The sequence below is a fragment of the Pongo abelii genome, chromosome 1, assembly GCF_028885655.2.
Source record: "Pongo abelii isolate AG06213 chromosome 1, NHGRI_mPonAbe1-v2.0_pri, whole genome shotgun sequence".
NCBI lineage: Eukaryota > Metazoa > Chordata > Mammalia > Primates > Hominidae > Pongo > Pongo abelii.
The window spans coordinates 80309279-80333120 of record NC_071985.2 but is presented as its reverse complement, the minus strand read 5'-3'; the positions used below and the strand labels follow the sequence as shown (position 1 = coordinate 80333120).

The 23842-nt window shown below is 41.0% G+C and overlaps 2 protein-coding genes across 9 annotated transcripts in view; one reads left to right on the top strand and one right to left on the bottom strand.

Moving 5' to 3' along the window:
• Positions 1–16214: 16214 nt before the first annotated feature.
• METTL18 (methyltransferase 18, RPL3 N3(tau)-histidine) lies at positions 16215–18746 on the bottom strand. Of its 4 annotated transcripts, none has more exons than XM_009241068.3 (2): positions 18590–18746; positions 16215–17582 (listed from the first exon to the last, which is right to left on the bottom strand). In XM_009241068.3, the coding sequence occupies exon 2, from the start codon at positions 17379–17381 to the stop codon at positions 16263–16265; it is 1119 nt and encodes a 372-aa protein (XP_009239343.1). In that variant the 5' UTR covers positions 17382–17582; positions 18590–18746; the 3' UTR covers positions 16215–16262. The 4 variants fall into 4 exon arrangements, with proteins under 4 accessions (XP_009239343.1, XP_002809854.1, XP_002809855.1 ...); XM_002809808.5 differs by having other exon boundaries at positions 18556–18650; XM_002809809.6 differs by having other exon boundaries at positions 18501–18604.
• Positions 18747–18755: 9 nt separating this feature from the next.
• Positions 18756–23842, top strand: part of FIRRM (FIGNL1 interacting regulator of recombination and mitosis) — a 57376-nt gene continuing 52289 nt past the window's right edge. For 4 of the 5 annotated variants that reach the window (XR_010141055.1, XR_010141058.1, XR_010141057.1 and 1 more), the window contains exons 1-2: positions 18756–18899; positions 22580–22619. Coding sequence is in view for 1 of the 5 variants with exons in the window: in XM_009241071.4 (XP_009239346.2) it covers positions 18789–18899; positions 22580–22619 (151 nt within the window). In the remaining 4 variants the exon portion in view is untranslated. The remainder of the gene's footprint in view (positions 18900–22579; positions 22620–23842) is intronic. The other variant, XM_054525604.2, reaches the window with a different exon arrangement.

Genomic DNA, 23842 nt, shown 5'->3' with positions numbered 1-23842 from the left:
TTTTATCAGCTAGGGCTTTGCATAGAGTAGGAGTTTAGTAAATGTGGTTGATGGGTTAATCTATGTGTGAAAATATTCAGAGCCACCAAAAATAGATATTATGTCTATTCTCATCAACAATCAAAACTGAGTAAACAGCCATTTTCTAATACAGGAAACCACAAAACATTGAATGGTGACATTAAAAAAATTCCCCCAGCAGGAGCCAACCAATTTTTTCATCCTGATCCAAGTTAGCAAACTGCAAAAGATAGGAAGCACTAATGAGTGGAAATTTGAGTAGAAGCATTTCTTATGAAGGCTGTCTTAACTGGATCACATTTTTATTGCTGTTGGAGTTGCCAAATGTGTGTGTTTATGCTAATCCTCCACCTCAGGCAACACACAGTCAAGGATCCTACCAAGTGTTACCGTCAAGTGTCTGTTGGCAGCTCAAGACCCCAGCGTTGTTCCCTTGCACTACGGAGAAGACATATTCCAGGTACAAGTACTCCCACTTTGATGCTACAGAGGAGTTGCTGAACTTTGTGTCAATCTCTCTTCATTAGATCCCAACCCTGTTTAAATCCCACTATCTGCCTACTCTGGGTCTTCACCAATTTACTAGATCATAGTTAGAGAAAATCTACAAAGCCTTGCTCCCTTTAAATTTAAACAGGTCTCTGTTTAAATTTAGAATTGCTAACTTCAAGCAGGCTCTTATGCGACAGTATGCCTGTCAGTCATACTACATTTCCCCAGTTCCATTCATGTGACTGCTCCATACCATTCCCTCTCTCTTCATACCACTATTATCTCTTCCCCACCCTCATTTTTAACTGATGATCTTGTTTCTTATTTCTCTGAGAAAATAGAAGCCATCAAAAGAGAGTTTCCACAAACTCCTACTGCCTTATCTAGCCCTGTACCATATACTTTGCATTTCCTCTCATTACCATGGATGTACTGCCTGTCTGTGCTTCTATCTAAGGCTAACCCTTCCACTTCAGTTTTGAATATTATCAGCTCTTACCAACTCAAGGCCATTGCTCTAGCAATTCTCTCATTCTCTCTCATTTTCTTCCATCAAGTTTTCCTTTTCTTCAATTAAGAGTAGGTCCTAAAGGGGAAAAAAAAGTCTTTTTTTTTAATGCTCATCATCACTGGCCATCAGAGAAATGCAAATCAAAACCACAGTAAGATATCACCTCTCACCAGTTAGAATGGCAATCATTAAAAAGTCAGGAAACAACAGATGCTGGAGAGGATGTGGAGAAATAGGAACACTTTTACACTGTTGGTGGGACTGTAAACTAGTTCAACCATTGTGGAAGTCAGTGTGGCGATTCCTCAGGGATCTAGAACTAGAAATACCATTTGACCCAGCCATCCCATTACTGGTTATATACCCAAAGGAATACAAATCATGTTGCTATAAAGACACATGCACATGTATGTTTATTGCGGCACTACTCACAATAGCAAAGACTTGGAACCAACCCAAATGTCCAACAATGATAGACTGGATTAAGAAAATGTGGCACGTATACACCATGGAATACTATGCAGCCATAAAAAATGATGAGTTCATGTCCTTTGTAGGGACATGGATGAAGCTGGAAACCATCATTCTCAGCAAACTATCGCAAGGACAAAAAACCAAATACTGCATGTTCTCACTCATAGGTGGGAATTGAACAATGAGAACACTTGGACACAGGAAGGGGAACATCACCCGCTGGGGCCTGTTGTGGGGTGAGGGGAGTGAGGAGGGATAGCATTAGGAGATATACCTAATGTTAAATGACGAGTTAATGCGTGCAGCATACCAACATAGCACATGTATATGTATCTAACAAACCTGCACGTTGTGCACATGTACCCTAGAACTTAAAGTTTAATAAAGTATATATATATATAAAAGAACTGAAAAAAAAAATCTTCTTTTTCTGCAGGATCAGTCCATCACCACACACACAGGCTGTGTTTTATGTTGTTCCCCAGCTTAAGAGATCGTTCTCCAGATCCCACTTCTCCTTCCAGTTGTCACCTCAGTTCTCTACTTCTTTTTGCTGATAAACTACTCTAACTAGTTACATATGATTTCTGTCCCCAGGTCCCCTCCCTCACTTGTTTGGAACATAATAATTTATATCATTTATCATTTTCACTCCAATTGCACAACCAAAAACTCCCTTTTTTTTTTAGATGGAGTCTCACTCTGTCACCTAGGCTGGAGTGCAGTGGCATGATCTCGGCTCACTCCAACCTCCGCCTCATGGGTTCAAGTGATCCCCCTGCCTTAGCCTCCTGAATAGCTGGGATTATACACGTGCACCACCACACCTGGCTAATTGCTTTGTGTTTGTGTGTGTGTGTTTTCGAGACAGAATCTCACTCTGTTGCCCAGGCTAGACTGCAGTGGCACGATCTCAGCTCACTGCAACCTCCGCCTCCTGGGTTCAAGCGATTCTTGTGCCTCAGCCTCCCGAGTAGCTGGGACTACAGGCATGCACCACCATGCCAGGCTAATTTTTTTTGTATTTTTAGTAGAGACCAGGTTTCACCATGTTGATCAGGCTGGTCTTGAACTCCTGACCTCAAATGATCTGCGCACCTGGACCTCCCAAAGTGCTGGGATTACAGGCTTGAGCTACTGCGCCGGGCTATTTTGTGTTTTTAGTAAAGACGGGGTTTCACCATGTTGTCCAGGCTGGTCTCAAACTCCTGACCTCAAGTGATCCGCTGGCCTCAGGCCCTCAAAGTGCTGGGATTACAGGAGTGAGCCACCATGCCTGGCCATAAAACTGCCCTTTGTTAATATGACCGTTGGCCTGCACATTGTCAAATCCAGTAGCATTCATCTTACTCGGCCAACCTACGGCATTTGACACTGTCCGTCTTTCCTTCTGTTCCTCTGTTTCCAGGACACTGGCCTGGCTTTCTTTTTACCTCTTTTATATGTTCTTCCAGTCTCAGGCTCCTTTGGGGATTTGAAGGTATATTGCATTTTGCTATTCAATGAATAATGACAGGTAATGATCACTTAAGACATTAAGTGGTCAGTTCCTTTACTAGGATAAAAATGATTTTCTTCCCAACATGGGGCATATTCCATTTCCAGTCTGACTGTTCTGTGTAATCTTTGTATTCCTTGGCAGCCCCCTTTATATCAGTTCATCTACTGTGCAGGAAATTAGACAAACATTTGCACTGGTATAAGCAAATACAGTTGAACTTTTGGCTTGACTCTTAGCTGAACTCACCAAAAATAATTTCTGTAAGAGACTGAGAAGTCTAGGAGTAGGTTTTTCAGAATTAGTAAATATAAATCAAGGATACACAGGTAGATTTGAATTTCAGATAAACAACAAATACTTTTTTAGTATGTGTACCGAAATATTTGTATCTTATCTGGCAATTCTACCTGGTACAGAACAAATCCATTCTCTTGAAAGATCTTGACTCTGTAATAAGTCCTTTTGGTGATGGAAGGGAGGTATTTGTGTAATTAGAGTCAGTGTTTTCCTCCCAGTTTTTTATCCTGGCCCAGATCTGCAATGAACACATGACAGAATCCAGGGGGGATGAAGATGGGTGCTTTGCAGGAAAAAAAAATTAAAAACATCTGAAAAAGCTTTTGTACTGATAGAATGTGATCTAAAAAAAGGAAGCAGGAGAAGTTTCTGTCTGCACTTTACATCAGAACAACCTTGGCGTCTTGGAGCTGTGCCCTGTGGGAAATGGTGGTGCTTGGTAAGAGATGCCAGGACCAGTGGTACCCACTGGGAGCACTGCCAATACCCAGCAAGGAACATGGGTGCACAGTAAGGCATTGCACTGTGATTCAGCATAAAATAACAATAAGGGAACGTCACGGAGAAAAGGCCAGACTTCCTTTGTTTAGAATGTGGGAAATGTCTCCTGAAAAATGGTAGTAAAAAACACGCTTGGATGGTCCACTCCAGGCAAAACTGACTAATCGGGGGTCAGGGATAGAATCCCTGCATCATATGTTTGTTTCTGTTGGGCTGACATGAGGTTCACTGTGACCGCTGTGGTTTAACCCCATAGTCTCCTGGAAATATAGCCAGGTCAAGAGAGCTCCACATAAAACATAATCAAAAAAATAAACTCAAGTTTCCACTGATCAGCTTTTCACAACTCTTATCCTTTCACTAACTTTGGAGCAAGACTGGAGAATCGGATGGCTATTTGAGGGCTATTTCTGCGCTTTAGTTCAATGTTTTGTTCTTTCTTTATTAGAGAACTATGGTTTTTTGTTATATTTGTACTTTAAGTTCTAGGGTACATGAGCACAACGTGCAGGTTTGTTATATAGGTATAAATGTGCCATGTTGGTTTGCTGCACCCATCAACTCGTCATTTACATTAGGTATTTCTCCTAATGCTATCCCTCCCCCAGTCTCCCACCCCCCAACAGGCCCTGGTGTGTGATGTTCCCCTTCCTGTGTCCAAGTGTTCTGTTTATGTGATAGATTACGTTTATTGATTTGTGTATGTTGAACCAGCCTTGCATCACAGTCACTTGCTTACAAGAAACAAACACTTCACAGATTGATCATTATGTGTGATAAGTGAAATCCAAGGATTTATGCTCAGAGGTGGGCTTAACAGGTAGGAAGAGCAGTATTTTCCTTCAACCATGAGTGTATGCAGGTTTTTCTTTTCTTTTTTGAGACGGAGTCTCACTCTTTCACCCAGGCTGGCACGCAGTGGTGCGATCTTGGCTCACTGTAACCTCTGCCACCTGGGTTCAAGCAATTCTCCTGCCTCAGCCTCCCAAGTAGCTAGGATTACAGGCACCTGCCACTGTCTCCGGCTAATTTTTGTATTTTTAGTAGAGATGGGGTTTCACCGTCTTGGCCAGCCTTGTCTTGAACTCCTGACCTCATGAATCATCCTCCTCAGCCTCTCAAAGTGCTGGGATTACAGGTGTGAGCCACTGCGCCCAGCCCACAGGTTTTTCAAAGACTAAACTTAAAAAAAAAAAAAAATTATTTCCCAATGAAATATAAAACTAAAGTGCTAAACTGTGATAGACTGTTTTACAAGAATGCCAATTTTTACAAGTGTCTATAGAACATGTAATTTAGATTGGTAAGATGAAATTTTGATAATATTTAATGGTAAATTTTAACAGGTATACAACAAAAATAAAATTCTAAGCCCCCCAGCCAACTGAATGGACTCCTTCTCTCAGCCAAAGGAATACCAAAGTAAACCTGAAAAACTAGTTTTGGCCAGGATTGGGGGTGGGCGGGGGAAGCCCAACATGACTCATTATTCTCTCCTCCCTTTGGAATTCAGGCACAACTGAATGTCAGCATTGACATTAAAACACAGATCTTAAGACTGACAAGCCAGACTCTTTGTAGCAGAGAGCCAGGCCCTGGAAGAAATCAAGGTATTTTATCCCAAAATATATTTCTTTGATGTATTTTGAAATGGCCCTGCAAAGCTGTCACTTGTGGGGAAAATTGACAGGCTGTACAGAATCTCCTTCTCTTTCCAAGTTTTTACTGATCCAGGAGAGATTTAACTAAGAGGTTAGCATCTTTTTTTTTTTTTTTTGAGGCGGAGTCTTGCTCTGTTGCCCAGGCTGGAGTGCAGTGGCGTGATCTCAGCTCACTGCAAACTTCGCCTCCCAGGTTCAAGCGATTCTCCTGCCTCAGCTTCCTGAGTAGCTGGGATTACAGATCCATGCCACTATGCCCAGCTAATTTTTGTATTTTTAGTAGAGACAGGGTTTCACCATGTTGGCCAGGCTAGTATTGAACTCCTGACCTCGTGATCTGCCCATCTCGGCCTCCCAAAGTGCTGGCATTACATGCATGAGCCACCGCGCCCAGCACAAGACATTTACCATCTATTCTCTCTGAAGCTACTATCTAGAGGCTTCATCAACATAATAAATAAGACCCTTGGTCTCCACAACTCCTTATCTTATCCTGTTAGTTTCTACTGATTCCAGGTCTTTAGATAATAACAACTCTTTCAACCAATTGCCAATCAGAAAGTCTTTGAATCCACCAATGACTTAAAAGCCCCACTCCTTCGAGTTTTCCCGCCTTTCTGGACTGAACCAATGTACACCTTATATGTATTGATGGATATCTGCCTGTAACTTCCGTTCCCCTAAAATGTATAACATCAAGCTGTAACCCAGCCACCTTGGGCACATGTTTTCAGGAACTCATGAGACTGTGTTGCAGACCTTGGTCACTCATATTTGGCTCATAGTAAACTTCTTTAAATATTTTATAGAGTTTGGCTTTTTTCGTTGACACAGGAAAAATAAAGAATTGGAAGGTCTTTCATCAGTCACTGAGCCAGCTTCATATCTGACTGAGGTCATACAGTTCAGTGATTTGTAGCTTTGCTACTTAGATTGCTATCCATTATCTAGAAGCATCAGGATCACGTGAGACCTACTGGAAATGCAGACTCTCCTCCTAGAACCCAGCACCTTGGAATATTCTTGGCACATAGTAGGTGCTCAATGCATATCGAACTCCTGGGTGCAATTCATTAATTCATGAATTAATGAATTAACATGCTCTCAAAGTTTAATGCTTTTTCACAGACTAGTCTTTCTGCCTCTTAAGCACTCAACTCACCACCCTTCCAATCTCACTCCCCTATTAGTCTGATTAAAATCTGCTTACATGTAAGTCTGAGATCAAGTGTTATCTCTTCTGAGAAGTCTTCCCTCACTGGCCCAAAGGAATTTCTCCTCTATCTTAGCACTGTCCCAGTTGACTTGTCATTATACTAGTCTTTTTTCATATTAGTTGTTTTTCATATATATGTTATTAAGGAAACTAGTCATTTCCCCTAATAGAACAAAATTGCTGGCCTTTGGGGTTGGCAATGGAGGAGAGGCTCTTCTTGAAAAGGGGGAAGAGTGTTCTCCTAATGTTTTTCTTATGAGATTTATGTTGCTCATCTTTAGCCTTTAGTCCCCCATTGCCTGCCTACAGTTGGCAGAGACCATCTGTTCTCTCACTGTCAGGAACTGTCTCAATTCTTGAAGTTCGGAGTCAAAAAAGAAGCAAGTTTTCCTAGCTCTTTGATCAACTTTCTAAGTTTTACTTCCATTTGAAAATTTACTAAGTCACCAGGAGATGGTTTATACTGAGAAATATCCACTCATACTCTTCCTCTTCAATTTTCTTCCATATACACCCTATTACAGGGATATAGTCTTACTCTATAGCTCAAAAGGATGACCCTACCAGAAACCTGCACAGTATGTAAAACATTCTCACAAGAGGTTCACTTGTGTATTTCCACCCTAGAATGGAAGCTCTCCAAAAGCACAGAATGTATCATTTTAACTTTAGATTCTATTTTCATGTGCTTGACACATGATTTGAAGTCAATATTTATTTATCAAGTGATTGTTTGAAAATCATGACTCACTCAACAAAGTTATAAGAATAAGAATAGTGTTACAGAATTGGTATACACAAGCTGACCACAATCAACACACCTATTATCATTTTTTTGAGACAGGGTCTCACTCTCTCACCCTGGCTGGAGTGGAGTGGCATGACCACGGTTCACTGCAGGTTTGAACTCCCAGGTTCAAGCAATCCTCCCACCTCAGCCTCCCACATAGCTGAGACCACAGGTGTGTGCCACCATGTCCAGCTAACTTTTTAATTCTTTGTAGAGACAGGGTCACCCTATGTTGCCCAAGCTGGTCTTGAACTCCTCGGCTAGAGAGATCCTCCCACCAAGGTCCCCCAAAATGCTGGGATCTCAGGCAAGAGCCATCATGCCTGGCCATAATCAATACACTTTTAAGAATGCTAGAATGTTAAATCAGATGCATACTTCAGCACTGTCTCAAGCAAACTGGGGTGTGGGATATTCTACATATAAAGTTCAGCAGTGTTGTTCCACAATCCCAAACTCCAACTGAGGTCAAATGTAGGGTGCAGCAAGGTCACTGGGGCTGTCATCAAGGGCCTCTCCTTGCACTCTTGCCAACCCTGTTTCTTGATTGTCTCCACCACCATGAGTCACCAGCAATCTTCCACAGTCACTTGTTTAAAAGTTCACAAGTACTGTGTGAATTGCAGGCAACCCCTTGACTCCCTGATTGCCTATTCTTCTTCCTTGGGCTCTACCTTTTTTTTTCCCAGCACTCTTTCTGCTGCTCTAAATTTTAATTCATGCAATTCCATATGTGTTTCTCTATCATTCTTCATCTCTTTCCTCTCCCTTCCATCCAATTTTGTTTGTCTGTTTGCTTGCTTGCTTGCTTTAATACCTTTCTCTTTTTCTGAGAAGGCTTGAGTCCAAAGCTGTCAGTTACCTGTTGTTCTGTTTCCCGTTAGTTAATCTCCGAACCTTCATAAATTAAATTTGACAAAGTCCCTTGACTAACAAAGGAAATGCACAAGTCACAGTAAAAGGGGCACACACAGAACACAAATAGACCCAGGGTCTTTTCTGTTCATCACACAGCTTTTTCTAGGAGATCCAGGAGAAATGAAGCGGAAAGGGAAGTGTGTTGAGTTACTATACAACACAAGAGTAAACTGTCTTATAAGTGGTAATTTTTTTTTACAGGAATAATTGAAAATGGAAATTACCTTCTCTACTCATAGTAAGCACTCAGTGCATTCTTGATGGGATGAGAATGTGTTTGAGCTTTAGTGTAAGGCAGAATTCTGTTTAATCTGTCAGTATTGGAGAAAAATAAAACACAAAGGGACTGACATGTAGGAAGTGGCACCTGGGAGGGGCTCAATTCTTCCTATTACAAAAATGCCCCAGAGAAATAAAAACTTTGTGTACATGTTGAGATGGGAGAGTTCTCTGGCCCCCCTCACAGGATGTGTGACAGGGGGGCAGCTCTCTGCTGTGCCACCATGAGCTCAAACCCCTCATAGGAGGGGGAGCACACAGGCGGGAAGATGCAGGAGCTGGGCGAGCTCTTTGGGCTCTGGCCCCACGGTACTGTCTAGAGGTGGGTGCCTGCAACTCCTGAAGCCCAAGTAGGCATGTGTTACAGTGCACTCTTTCAGCTTTGCTGTCTGCAGCTTAAGCATGAACCAGCTCAGTTTCTTCTTGGTACCCAGGTCCTTGTCTGGCATCCAGGAAGAATCAGGTTACACATGGACTTGACGGATGAATGTGGGAGTTTTATGGAGTGGTGGAGGTGACTCTCGGTGGGATGGATGGAGAGCTGGAAGGGAGATGGAGTGGGAAGATGATATTCTCCTGGAGTTTGGCTGTCCAGCAGCTGATCTCCTCTCAAGTCATCCCCAGTCTCTCGACGTTCAGATGCTCCTCTTCTCTCCTTCTCTGCCATGCTGTTCTGCCATTCATCTGCCTGTCTCCCTCTGGAGCCTGGGGTTTGGGGTTTATATGGTACACAATAAGGGGCATGGCAGGCCAAAAGGGAACTTTTTAGGTGCAAAAAACAGGAATGCCTCTTCTCACTTAGGGCTATGGATTTTCAGGCTTGAAGGTGGGGCCTTTACCAGCAAATCTGTATTTCCCTGTCTCCTGTGCATATCAATGTAATCAAATACTGGGCTGATCCAGGATGTTTCTTTAGACCAATTATGGGTAAAATAATTTACATTCAGGTTTTTATATTTGGTTTTGTCATTTCTTTTTAAGCAATTGTGTAAAATATCTATATGACAGTAATAGATGATAGCGAACCTAATTAAAATTACCAGAAACTTAAGAATCTCTAATGATTTCAACTGTAACTAAGGTTATTTCTCTTTATGTTGAACTATGTTGGGAGATAAGACACAAGAGTTTCTGAAGTAGTTCAGAAACACAAAGAGGGAGGTTATATAAATATACTTTTTTCCTACTTTGGGAAAACGAAAGCTAGTCACAAAGTTAAACGAGTGGTTATTTATTTAAAATACAGGCTTGGATGTATTTCCTGTTAAAGGAAATAAAATGCAGAATATTCAAAATGTCTGACCACCCTTCCAAGAAAATGCATCTCTGAGGTATTTTTCCATAGAAGTAAGAATATTTTTGGTTCTTATTGTAAAAATCCTGGAGAAGCTTGAACACAGCAAATCAAACAGGATGCAGAGTTTAATCTGCGGAAAGCTTAGGGAAGAAAAGCAAATCATTAAAAATGGGTCTTTCTCTGAAGATTTTTAAAACACAAAGAGAGTGGAATAGCAATGATAATAAAAAAGCTGGCATAGAGATTGGTTAATGACAATTTGCTGTGCCACTGAGCTGACTGGATGTGTTCTGAATTTCTAGGCATTAGTGTACCTTTCCACACGCATTCTCCCTTTAAAAAAAAACGCCCACACACTGAATACTTTTTTCATGCAATTTAAAATAAGCAAACCATCTAATTTATAGAAATTCACTAGAAGTTATTTATCCTAAAAAAGCAGAGATCTAGAAGAATTTTGAGCTCTAGGACATTTTAGACACACAGAAAGAAGAATCTGGACAAGACTTGACCAGACATAATAGAAATTTTTTTTTCCTATTTATCTCTTTGAATAAAAATTTCAGGATCTTACAGTGGACAAGTTTGTTATCTACACATTGTGAAGCATACTGATTTCTCCTCTGTAGCCTTAGGAAGATCTGAGAGGTGACTGAGCTGATTGAATGATCCGTGACCGCTCTACTGGGACCAGTAGTAGAACTTTACTGGTGGAGACTTGCTGGAGGTTTGAGAGCAGACTTTGAAAATTACTAGAGCTACACAGATACTGTGTGGCTAACTGGATTATGTTTGGAGGCTTTCAGAACTATGCTGCTGCTGCTACAGTGTAGCCAGGACAGGCAGAGAATGTCTAAGACTCTTGAATGGGGCGATAGGGACAGATTTCAGCAGCCATCTGACTTCAGTGCTCATTTTGATGCTTTCACTGCAGGGTGCAGTGTGCAGTGTGCAGTGGTGGGAGGCTCACACAGGAATAGTTGCTTCTGTAGCCCTAATTTCCAGTTCAAACTCTGCATTCACCTTGACAGATTCTTTTCTTGGCCAAAATTTAGTTAGGCTTCTGGGCTCTCTCTTATGCCTACCTGTGGACTTTTTGGTAAAATCCAGTTTTAGTAAAGAACTCTGCTGAGTCAGTTTAGCAAGAATCCCCACCTCAAAAGTCACTATCTCCCTCCCTGGTAATGTCTGGTTTGTCTTCAGCAAGAATTCCTTTAGGTTCTGTTAGATTAGAATCCTCCTTACCCTTGATGCTTCCTCTTAGTATTTTTTCACCCACTGACCCCTTGACCCACCTTGCTCCTTGGCTATAAATTCCCACTTGCCTATACTCTGCAGTTAAGCCTATTTTCTCTCCCCTACTGCAAAATCCCATTGCCATGGTCCCTATACCTATCTCAATGGTAATGAATAAAGTCTGCCTTACCATGCTTTAACAAGTATCATTGAACCATTTTTGTCTTCAACAATCTACTACACAATGAGATTACTAAAACTTTATTCCATTTTGCCATGCTGCATGTCCTCAATGGAATGGCTCTTGTGAGCACCAAATCATTGTGAGAAGGAAAACTCATCTCTTACAGCCCCCTTCCTACATGTGATGTATGTTACATAGGTTTTTTTTTTATGTTGATCACTTTTTGCCCATTTTCCTATATCTTATCAGTTGAAAGACAGTGGAATTTTGTAGTACTAAGTCACAAGATGACTAAGAAGAGTTGAAAGGGCAAGTGGGGCTAAAAACAGATTTTGTTTGACTTACCCCAAAATTCCCCCTATCATGGGGCTGAATCTGCCTGGAGGAAAGAGCATCTTTATCTTTGTACTGTGAACCAGACAGTCTAGCAGCAGCACAGCCAAGGCATTTGGGGTTTCATGAGACTAAGTACATGCAATTCTATTGTAAAGGCTTAAAATATATACAACTGACCCTTGAACAACATGGATTTGAATTGCATGGTCAGTTATATGCAGATTTTCTTCCACCTCTGCCACCCCTAAGACAGTAAGATCAACCAATCCTCTTCCTCCTACTCCTCAGTCTACTCAAAGATACTTGAAGTCTACTTGAAGATGACAAGCACAAAGACATTTATGATGATCCACTTCCACTTAGTGAATAGTAAATATGTTTTCTCTTCCTCCTAATTTTTTTAACACTTTCTTCTCTCTAGCTTAATTTATTGTAAGAATACAATCTATAATACATATGACATACAAAATATGTGTTAGTTGACTGTTTATGTTATCTGTAAGGCTTCAGGTCAAGAGTATGCTATTAGTGGTTAAGTTTTCGAGGAGTCAAAAGTTATATGTGGATTTTCAACTGCAGGGGGGTGGGCACCCCTGTCCCCATGTTGTTCAAGGGTCAACTTTACTGTCAAAGGCAAGCCTTTATATGGACTTTTTCCATCCCATCAGTAAATGGAAAAGGATAGCTACAGTATCCCTGCATTGTATCTTTTTTTTTTTGCAGATCACAAACTGGCCACTCACCTTGCTCTGTGAGGGGTAAGATGCCCCACTTTCTTTAGTAATATTTAAGTTAAAAAGTTGTTATTTGTAATTGTAATTGTAATTTTTACATAGTTTCTTTCAAACAGAAAAAACACTTTTGTTAGATAACCTCCCATATAGATGATGAAACTCCTTTTAAGGGCTATCTGAATTTTAATTCCTTGAAAAGGCAGAAATTGGATAGCTAGTAGTCATAAATGTACTGTGGCTTCCCCCAACCATCTGGGTTATATAGAAGCTGCATCCTTGGACTGCAGTAAAGGAGTCTCACAAAGCACAGAGCAACTTCTCTCCTGGGTTGCATTAGTTATGATGGCAATTTTAAATGTGTACTTTTACCCAAAGAAAATCCTTATTATTAGCAATCACAATGCCATCATAAACATGGTATAAAAAATTCAAAATGTCCCAGCTGAAGTGGAGGCAAAGAATCAAGTTCATGGAGTCAGATTTTACTTGCTATTCCTCTTTTTCAAATGACCATTTAGTAAGCACCTGAAGAAAATACTATGGAGGGCATTGAAAAGTGAAGATAGGTTTAATCTTCTCGAAAATCTAATTCTCTAGATGAAACGCTGACATCCACCCCACAGACCCTACAGCAGATGTGTCACTGGCCATCACATTTGACACAGAGAAGTCATAACTCAGTCAGCACAGAGACATTTCCATGAGTTTCTGAACCATGGACAGAACGTCATCTGTGGGACATGAAAACTGGAACTTAGAGGACAGGCACATCTGAGAAACGGGCAGTTTAAAGGCAGAACATAGCACATATGTGACTGGGCTTTAGAAGCAAATTTACAAGACGCACTCTTCTTCATCCTAAATAATCTGCAACCAAAGCTTCCAAAAACGACAATTTAGGAGTGCAGAGGTGAGGAATAGGGAGGGGAATGGGATGAGAGAGAGTGGAGATTAATGGTGGGCAGAGCAAGGTTTAGAACTTAGTGGTTTCTTCAAGTTCTGAACTGAGATTTGTATACTGTAAAGGCACAAACACCATTTTTAACAAAAGTGAGCAGGACTTCCTATCTGGTTCAGAAAATAGGTGAATAAATAGTAAGAATTATTAAAAATAATAATTTCCACTTATACATAGGAAACTTGATAGGAACCATGATTAATGCTTAACTCTTAATCTTCAAGGAACTCTGCTAGGGATATAATATTATAAACCTTGTTTTACAGATGGAGAAATTGAATTTTAACCCAAGGTTTCATAACCCTTAAATGATTAAATTATACTGTTACATGAGAAAGCTATGTATCTGTTTTCTGAATTTGTAGCCATAATTTGTGTCTCAAGTCCCTTTTGCTGCCAGCTATCTTGGGTAGGTGTGTTCCCTTTGGGCTGTTTGGTACCCCCAAATTTATCTTTTTTTTCTTTTTCTTTTTTTTTGAGACAAAGTCTTTCCCTGTTGCCTAGGCTGGAGGGCAATGGCGCGATATCAGCTCACTGCAACCTCCGCCTCCTGGGTTCAAGCGCTTCTCACGATTCTCCTTTCCCAGACTCTCTAATAGCTGGGATTACTGGCATGCACCACCACGCCCACCTAATTTTGTATTTTTAGTAGACACGGAGTTTCTCCATGTTGGTCAGGGTGGCCTCGAACTCCTGACCTCAGGTGATCTGCCTGCCTTGGCCTCCCAAAGTGCTGGGATTACAGGCGTGAGCCACCATGCCTGGCCCCAAATTTATCTTTAATGCCCCAAATTATCTAGTTCCCATGACTGGGCTGCTTTGATCCTTTCTGCACTTGTTGGACCCTCTCCCTGGGAAATGAAATTGTGTCCTGAGCCCCTAGTTAGAGGCTATGTCTCTGCTGTTCCTGAAGGGGCCTCCTGGATGAGACCTCATTAAAAGTCTAATTCTCTCGGAGAATTGAGAGATACCTATTTGTCTCAAAATCATTGAAACCGATTAATGTATTATAAGCCTCTATCCAGTGATTTGTACCTCAATTCCCCAATCCAGCTGTCAAGGCCAATTTGTTCTACCTTACCTAGTAGGTAAGTCTGGAATTGTAGCTGTGGCATTTTCAGTAACGGTACTCTAGTTTAGCAGTCCCCATCCGTTTTGGCACCAGGGACCAGTTTTGTGGAAGATAATTTTTCCATGAAGGGCTGGGCAGGGGAGTGGTTTCAGGATGAAACTGTTCCACCTCAGATCATCAGGCATTAGATTCTCACAAGGAGTGCGCAAGCTAGATCCCTCACACGTGCAGTTCACAATAGGGTGTGCACTCCCATGAGAATCTAACACCGCTGCTGATCTGACAGGAGATAGAGCTCAGGCAGTAATACTCATTTGCCTACCACTCACCTCCTGCCGTGCAGCTCAGTTCCTAACAGGCCACGGACCGGCACTGGTCCACGGCCCAGGCATCAGGGACCCCTGTTCCTAGGTATAAGCATCTGGCTGCTGCATGTCTTCTGTGTAGCTACGTCTGTGTGTGTATCTGATGAGATATAAATTATTTGATTATAACTTACTTTCTTCATATTAGAGTTGTGAACGAATATCACATATAATTATATATAAACTAGGAATATACTTTTTAATAATGTATATAAGTAAGTTTCCTTAACTATGACTTTCATCTCAGTGTAGTAAGAGGGTGCTAAGGAATATTTGTGATGAAAATAGGCATTGGTAGAGCTGAGACCACTGGGTGATGAAAGAGTGTAAAGATTTTAAAGCCTTCAGATACTGGTTCAAGGTGAGAAATGTGATTGGGAGCAAATCAATTAACTTCTTGGAGTCTTGTAGGGCAGTTATGAATACTTAATGTTAACATATGTAAAGCTCTTCTGCCCTGTATACAGTAAATGCTAGTTAGCTATTATGATCGCTACTAAAATGGCGATGACATATACCTCATAAGGTTTTAAGTATTATGCAAGATGCTATACAAAGTCCAGTAAATATCACATTCAATTGAATCCATGATGTCCGATTATTTTAGCTACTTCGAAGAGAGAAAAAAATGCTGTCAGTTTTACTGTTGTTATAGAGAGCAAGGCAGATCCCAATTCCCAATGTGGTAAAATGTGAAAATTTTTGCATTTGAATCAACAAACACTTTCTCCTTTCTTTCCTACTATTTAACAACTGGTAAGTCTATACTCCCCCAAATCTGGAATTCTCCTTTCTTATTCTTTTTCCTTCTACCAAGACCGCAGGATCTCTTACTTGGCTATAAAGGGTAAACCTCAAGTAGTACAAGTTCTCTGTATCACTTTTATACTCTGTCACAGATTCCCTTTGTTTCCTCATCTCCATGTGAATTCAGTTAAATTCTCACCATTCTGATCCTTACTATACAAGGTAAATGAATATAAAAACAAAATGAAACAAAAACCTCTTCCTATTTACATAAGGCCTCAACCTAATATTTAGTGATGTATATTAATGTGAACAAGGAACTAACGAAGACTGGGAGGAAATTCACAGACTTGAGAGAAGAAATGGCAGAATTTCCTGGGAACAATTTCATGTAATGTCAAAGGTGGTAAAAGGTCAAATAGAATGAAGATGGAGAATACCGGATTTTCCTACAAAATGATTTCCCAGGAGATCTCATCAAATGCACAGGGATACCTTCTCAGTTTCACCTAGTGAGTACAAGATTGGTAACATAGCTCACTTATGATTCGGATAAACAAAACTAAACAAACAACATCAAAATCTCAGAAAAAATAATAGCAAAACAGAAATCAAACACTCAAATTTTTGGTCCTTCTGTTTATTTCATTTTGGATACTCAGTGAACGTTAATTAACCAGGAGACTTAAAAGTTATTTCAATTATGAACCTCTTCAATCCTTCATCAATTATTTTGAGTATTCTGGTGTTAAAAACATCTCTTTCTTCTACAAACTTCTGAAAGAGATGAACACCTCCACCTACACCAAAATAATGTGCTTTGCTGGCCAAAAGTACACGTCCATTTTTACTTAACAGTCTAAGGAAAGTCTCGTGCAAATTACTATAATAATCTGGGTTGTAAATGGTTTCTGAGGTGAGAACGAGATCATATTTTACAAAAAGTTTTTCACTGCTTAGTACAAGTTTACAAAACTCAGACCACTCACCAGAAAAAAATCGGCATTTATATAGTTGTGTTACTTTTGGTTTCCTGCATCTTTTCACATCTGGCTCATTTACATCATTTTCTTCATCTTCCAAAGTGGAGTTAGCTACTACATTAGGTAAGGTTACTTCATCAATCACCATACTGTTATAATCTTGAAAGTGAATTTCTTTGGCCCCTCCCTTGAATGCAGTTATACCCAGTAAACCTGATCCACAACCAAGATCCAAGACTTTTTTCCCAGCAAATTTCACTTTGGCCTTTGTGAAATAAGCCAGGAGGTCAAAGGTACATTCCCAGATTTTTAAGCCTCCTTCATAAACACCTGTAATCAGATCAGAGTGAGAAGAAAAGCTTTTTGAAACTATGTTTTCTCCAGGGAAGTTCTCTTTCAACAAGATGGTTTTCACTACTGATAACTTAACATGCTGGAAACCTGGTAATGTTTCTATGACTTTATTTTCTAACATCTTCTTTAAATCTTTAGGCATAGCATGCTCTTTGGCAGCTCTCAAGCAGGGCTGTTTTCCATGTGGCTCCAAGTTCCTTGAACTGTTGGCTGCACTGAGTGGACTGTCTGTGTCTTGAGAGGCAGCTGCATTTTCCACTGACTTATGTTCCCACAAGTGATCCTGAGGCAAGTCAAATTGTTCTGCAGAACATTTTCTGTCCCTCTCTTCTCCTTTTTGACTTTCTGAGACTGACAGCTCTTTTGAGGAATCCAGGGTCAAAGCTCCATCTCTAATGGGTGTTAATTCATTTTCCAGATGGTCTTCTATAGTGAAATTAAACTGAAAGGTCATTCTCTTATTAAATGCACACAATCTTTAAATTCAGATTCTTCAACTTCTGGATAGAATTTAATGATACACACAAATCTGCTTCAATTATTCAATTAGTTTTGTTGGGCCCAATTTCTCTTTAGCAACTTATACATGGTAACAAATATTTAGAGATATTTCCCATGACTTTTTAGACGTCTTTGGTCCTCTTTCCAAGCAGCTCTGGAAAGAAAAAAAAAAAGAAAGAAAATGATGATTAAAGCAAAATGGCACATTTCACTAAAGTGTAATATTAAACAGCCACCCCCACCCCTCCCCGTCCCACCATACAGCTGCCTTTTCTTAAAAAGTTGTGGGGAAGAGAGAGAGAGAAGAGATTTGGACACTCATACACACCTTAAGGGTTCAAAAGTGGGAGAAGAAAATCAACTATAAAAACAAACAGAAGAACAACAGCAGCAGCAACCACCACCACCACCACCTGGACAAACATAAAGTCCAAGATATTCAGACAGGACAGCCTAGCTACTTGCTGTCTTTCAGCTGTCTTGATTGTGTCCAACCATATTCACCCCCTAAACTTCCAGAATAACTTCACTTCTGTCTTTTACAGAAGACGTGCAGTATTTTATTTTGGTAAGTCAGCGTCCCTTTAAAAACACGCATAGGTATGGCCTGGTGTGTGTAAATTCATCCAAGACTTCACTCCAAACATTTAGTCGAGAACAGCAGCCCTAAGTGTATGGAAGTGGGGGTAATTTGGCAATAATTAGTTAAGACTAATTTGGTGGCAGAGTAAACGCAAACTAGGGCACTGCAGTAGTTTGGAGAGACCTGTAGAAATAAGAAGCAACTTTATTGAGAATCTTCTATCTACTGCGCTAGACACTATACCATCTGCCTCAATTTTCACAGTTCTGGCAAGTGGGATCTTTGTTCCCTTTATACAAGATTTACAATTTGGGTGGAGAGGCGGGTCACCCAGTCCCGAGGCTAGGAACGCGCCTCTTTTCTCTCCCATCACGCTGCAAGGCTTGGAGTCACTTCCGGCTGCAGGTCCCGGGACAAATCCGACCCCAGAAGTGGGGACTTCTGGCCCTCACCTCCCCATTTGAATGTAATGTTTACAGTGATCCAGACCTAGGGATGCTAGCTTCCCGACGTGTCCTGGGATCGCGCGTCTGAAAAAGCTCACCCCACGACGCCTCCTCCGGACCTAAATCGCTCACCAGTGAGTCGAGTCCTCCAGGGGCTAGAGAAGCCCGACTTTCTTTCCGGCCTTTAGGGACCCGGGCTCACCAAGAAACCCGCCGTCCTCCTCTCTATGGTTTTGGAGCCGGCGGAGGGCGCGCAAGGGTTGGCGGGACTGCAAGTTTCCGGTCTGGGCTTTGGCGGGACTGGTTTGAAGCTCTCCTGTTTGACGAAAGTATGTCTCAGGAACGCGCGGTCCCAGCTAGCGCGGTTCCCCTGGGAGAATTAAGTAGCTGGCCAGAGGAGCTACGCCGCCGGGAACTGCCGTCCGTCCTGCCCCGACTCCTCATATCCTTCCTTGGTTGTCACTTCTACCTAGAGAGGGGTGTGGGCGGGTCGCGAAACTTTTTCTTCTGTCCCTTCAGACCCACCGCCAGGCTGGGTTATATTACCGCGGCCTGAACTCCCTCTTTTCTTTGTCAGTGAGTGGGATGAAAAGCGAGGGACTGGAGGGGAAGGGACAACCGTTGTAGATCTAAGGCTTTGGCCCTGGAAAGGCTCGCGGACGTGTTCTGACCCAAGGTTTTAGCAGTGGATGTGGCGTTTTCTTCCATTCCTTGAGTTTTTCTGTACTCGTTGCTTGCAATTAAGTGTAAATACTTTTGCTAGTGGGTAATGGGGGAGGCAAGGACTGAGACCTGCGATATGAGGATAGCTCTGGCTCTTAATAGTTTGAGGTAAAGCGAGATACTCTGAGCTTTTGTCTCCCGTAAAAAGGGTGGTGAATATGAATAAGGCCTTTCTTAGCGTTGTTAAGAAGTAAAGGACATAGTTCTATGGTGTGAAATCTTTAAAAGAAGTTCAGTAAATAAAAATGATTTTCGTCCTCCCCCTCTCAGACCTCTTTTTCTTCTTTCTTTTTTCTTTTTGACAAGTTCTCACTCCTCTCGCCCAGGCTGGAGTCTTTCTGAAAGAGTTGCTTCCGCTTGTTTTTGGCTTTCAACTGTTGGATTTGAGGCGCTTAGCGCCTTCTTCGTCCGGATGCAGCACATTCTTGATTGGTCTCATGCCTTTGTGGTTGTAAATGTGCCTGGAATCCTAGCCTTTCATGGTAAACCATATGTATATGTATCTTTTTCACAACATTTGAGCCCAGCTTTATACAGTTACGCTCAAAAAAAGTAACCTTCACTTGAGAGAATCCCAATACTGCACAAATATTGTGCAGCTGAAGCCCCATATAATCACATAGAAGTCATTCACCTAGACATTAGCAAAATCTCGGAAGGTGCCAAAGCCCCCTTTTTTAGTTTTTGTGTAGATATAGAATTGCCGTCTTCAAGGAGTTTCAACTTGAAAACAAATAGCCACCCTCAAAACATTCAAAAACACTTAAACTGCATGCATAATGTGTGTGAGACATGTTGTTAGGCTTTGGGAGAACAGAGACACGGAACGTGATTCCTCTTCCCCACAAGCTTATAGAGAGACTTCATTAAGTTGAAAGTCAACATTCCCACCTAGCTTTGCACTTCAAACGACATATTCAAAAAAGCCCAAACTTCCTCTAGTTTTCTTCATCTGAGTAAATGGTTTCACAAACTGAAACCTTGAATCCTCTCTCTCTCACACACTCGATCAGTAAGTTCTATTGTTTCTGATTCCAAACTATGTCTTGAATCCGTTTATCTCCATCCTCATTGCTACCACTCTGATTCCAAACCCTTATCACCTCTCACTTGGAGTATTAATCGTTTCCTTGTTTCTATTCATAATTCATTATTCCAAAAAAGTTAAGAGGGGAAAAACATAGATATTGTCATTTCCCTTTTTAAACCACTTTACCTTCAAGGCTCCAGGTGATCTAAGCCTTGCCCTTCTCTCATACCTAGTTAACTACCCTCTGTTCATGAATACATTAGGCTCACCTACCTCAAGATCTTTTTGCTTAGCCTGATTTGTTCTCTCAGCCTTTTGCATATTTCATGTTTATGTCTTGGCCCAAATGTCACTTCCTTAGAGGGGCTTTTTCAGAGCCTTCAATCTTAGGCAGTTCTTCGAAACCCAGTCTTACACTTGTATCACATTGGCCTGTTCAGTTTTCTAAAAAGCGCATTACCGTTAAAAGAAATGCTCTTGTTTGCTTTGTATATTTTCCACTTCTACACATTATGTTGCAAAGTTAATAAAGGCAGGATGTTGATTTTCTTCACAGCGTTATCCTCAGCACCTAGAACAGTGCCTGACACATAGTAAGCATTCATTAAAGGGCTAAAAATATTTCATGTTTTAAAAATACTTGGGAGTCTAATTAGACAATACTTTTTTTCAGCTTATGGTAGTAATTTAGCTTCACTATTTTAACAAATGAAAAATTTGCAACAAATCTACAATGCCATTACCCCCCAAAATCATTTTCATGTTTTGCATTTTATGTATTATTTTCCAGACCTTACCTGCATGTCTGCATAATCATAACTGACTAATTTTGGAAAAGCTAGTAATTATTTGAGCTTTACTGAAATTTTTTCATGAGGCCAATTCTACCCTACTGAACTCAAAATTTGAGTTAATGATGACCTCATTTTGATTGCTGCTGTAAAAAATAAGATTTCAGAAGAGGAATGAATTCTTGTATTAGTGTGGTAGGACTATGGGTTTTTTGTTTTTTTTTTTTTTTTTGAGACGGAGTCTCGCCCTGTCACCCAGGCTGGAGTGCAGTGGTGCGATCTCAGCTCACAGCAACCAGGTTCAAGCGATTCTCCTTCCTCAGCCTCCGGAGTAGCTGAGATTACAGGCACATGCCACCATGCCCGGCTAATTTTTTGTATCTTTAGTAGAGACAGGGTTTCACCATGTTGGCCAGGCTGGTCTCGAACTCCTGACCTCGTGATCCGCCTGCCTCAGCCTCCCAAAGTGCTGGGACTACAGGAGTGAGCCACCGTGCCCGGCCGGGTTATTCATTTTTGTTATTGACATTCTTTGATGATTCTTACAGTGTTGTTACAGTAAAACATTTCTAACAATTATCCTTGATGGTGTATATGAAGAATTGTCATGTATTTGTAAGCTGCTATGTGCAGAAGAATTTCAGTCAAATAAGATTGGTAAGACAGGTATGTAAGTAATATGAAAATAAGATAGAAGGTGATGAGTGACTTAAGACAGATATAAATTAAGTATGATAGAAATGTTGAGGAAAGAGAAATTTCTTGTAATAGAAATCGGAAGTACAAACTGGGCATGGTGGTGTGCATCTCTAATCCCAGCTCTTTGAGAGGCTGGTATGGGAGGATCACTTTAGCCCAGGAGCTTGAGGCTGCAGTGAGGTGTGATCATGTCACCACACTGCATCCTGGGTGACAGCAAGACCGTCTCTCTTTTTTTTTTTTTTTTTTTTTTTTGAGACAGAGTCTCGCCTATGCTGGAGTGCAATGGCGCGATTTCGGCTCACTGCAACCTCTGCCTCCCAGGTTCAAGTGATTCTCCTGCCTCAGCCTCCTGAGCAGCTGGGATTACAGGTGTGCGCCACCATGCCCAGCTAATTATTTTGTATTTTTAGTAGAGACAGGGTTTCACCATATTGGTCAGGCTGGTCTTGAACTCCTGACCTCTCGTTCTGCCCATCTAGGTCTCCCAAAGTGCTGGGATTCCAGGCGTGAGCCACCCCGCCTGGCCCCAAGCGAGACCCTCTCTCTAAAAAAATAAATAAATAAATCATAAACCTATGAATTATTGTAGCACTGTTTCTCATCTGCCAAAAATATTTCATGACTATGAAATATTTGAAAAGGCAAGTTTGTCCCTGGGCAATTTTCAAAATATTTCTTTAATGTGTTTTCACAATACTGTTTACCTAATAAATCTTAAGTTTTTAAAAGCAAAATTAAGCCAGTAATTTGAGTCCAATTCCAATCTCTTATGGGTCATTGCTTAAATTTCAAAAGGGTTTTATTTTTTTTTTAAGTTTGTTCTGAGTAATGAATACCCTATTACTATGATACTAGTATCTTCCTTAATTATCCTACTCATTGTCTCAACATTCTGACAGTTGGATTGAGCATATTCGTAAGTAAAATTGGTTTAACTGTATGATTTACTTTGATGTTAAGGTCCGAGTCCCCACATACCTCAGTGGATGTGTCCTTACAGTTTTGTATTCCCTTGAAATGTAACTGTTCTCTATGTTACAGCCTTTATAACCTTCAGTTACTTGAAATGATCAAATTCCTTCAAATTCCAGTGCTTAAAAGTTTTAAATTACATTTTGGATAAATACCAAAAGTGTTTTGTTGATGATGTATGTATAAACAAATTGTAAATATTAAACGTTAGTTGTTACGATTAGACCCATATAAAACATGATTTGCAGTCTACTGAATAACTATCAGCCTCTAACATGTTTAGTGTCATTTAGAGAATGCTTTCTAAATTGCCAAAAGCTGATTGTCTAGGTGATAACAAATTTATCATTTGGAGGAAGTTGACTTTCTCATTTTCATGTCTTCATCAGTCTTACTTGATGAGATTTATTCTTCTAGTCAGAAGAGAGTTAAGACTAGACTGCTCAGTTTACTCATATTTTGAGTTAGCTTTTCTATTTAGAGTTCACTTGGTTGTGGAATATTCATTTATAATTTGAATCTACGTTGTGTAATGGGACCTAATTTTTTTTTTCCTTTGTTTTTGTTGGAGTCTCGTTTTGTCAGCCAGGTTGGAGTGCAGTGGCGTGATCTTTGCTCACTGCAACCTCCACCTTCCAGGTTCAGGTGATTCTCCTGCCTCAGTCTCCCAAGTAGCTGGGATTACAGGCATGCTTCACCACACCTGGCTAATTTTTGTATTTTTAGTAGAGATGGGGTTTCACCATGTTGGCCAGGCTGGTCTCGAAACTCCTGAGCTCAAGTGATCCTCCTGCCTCGGCCTCCGTAAGTGCCGGGATTACAGGCATGAGCCACTGAGCCTGGCCCCAAAGTTTGTTTTGTTTTGTTTTCGAGACAAGATCTCGCTCTGTTGCCCAGGCTGGAGAGCAGTAATGCGATCATAGCTCACTGCAGCCTGAACTCCTGGGTTCAAGCTATTCTCCTGCCTCCATCTTCTAAAGTGCTGGGATTACAGGTCTGAGCCATGATGCTTGGCCTATGTTTTTGTTTGCTTGTTTTGGGGGACAGGGTCTTGCTTTGTCACCAAAACTGGAGTGTAGTGGTGCAAACATAGCTCACTGCAGCCTCCATCTCCCAGGCTCAAGCAATCCTCTCACCTCAGCCTTCCAAGTAGCTGAGACTGCAGGT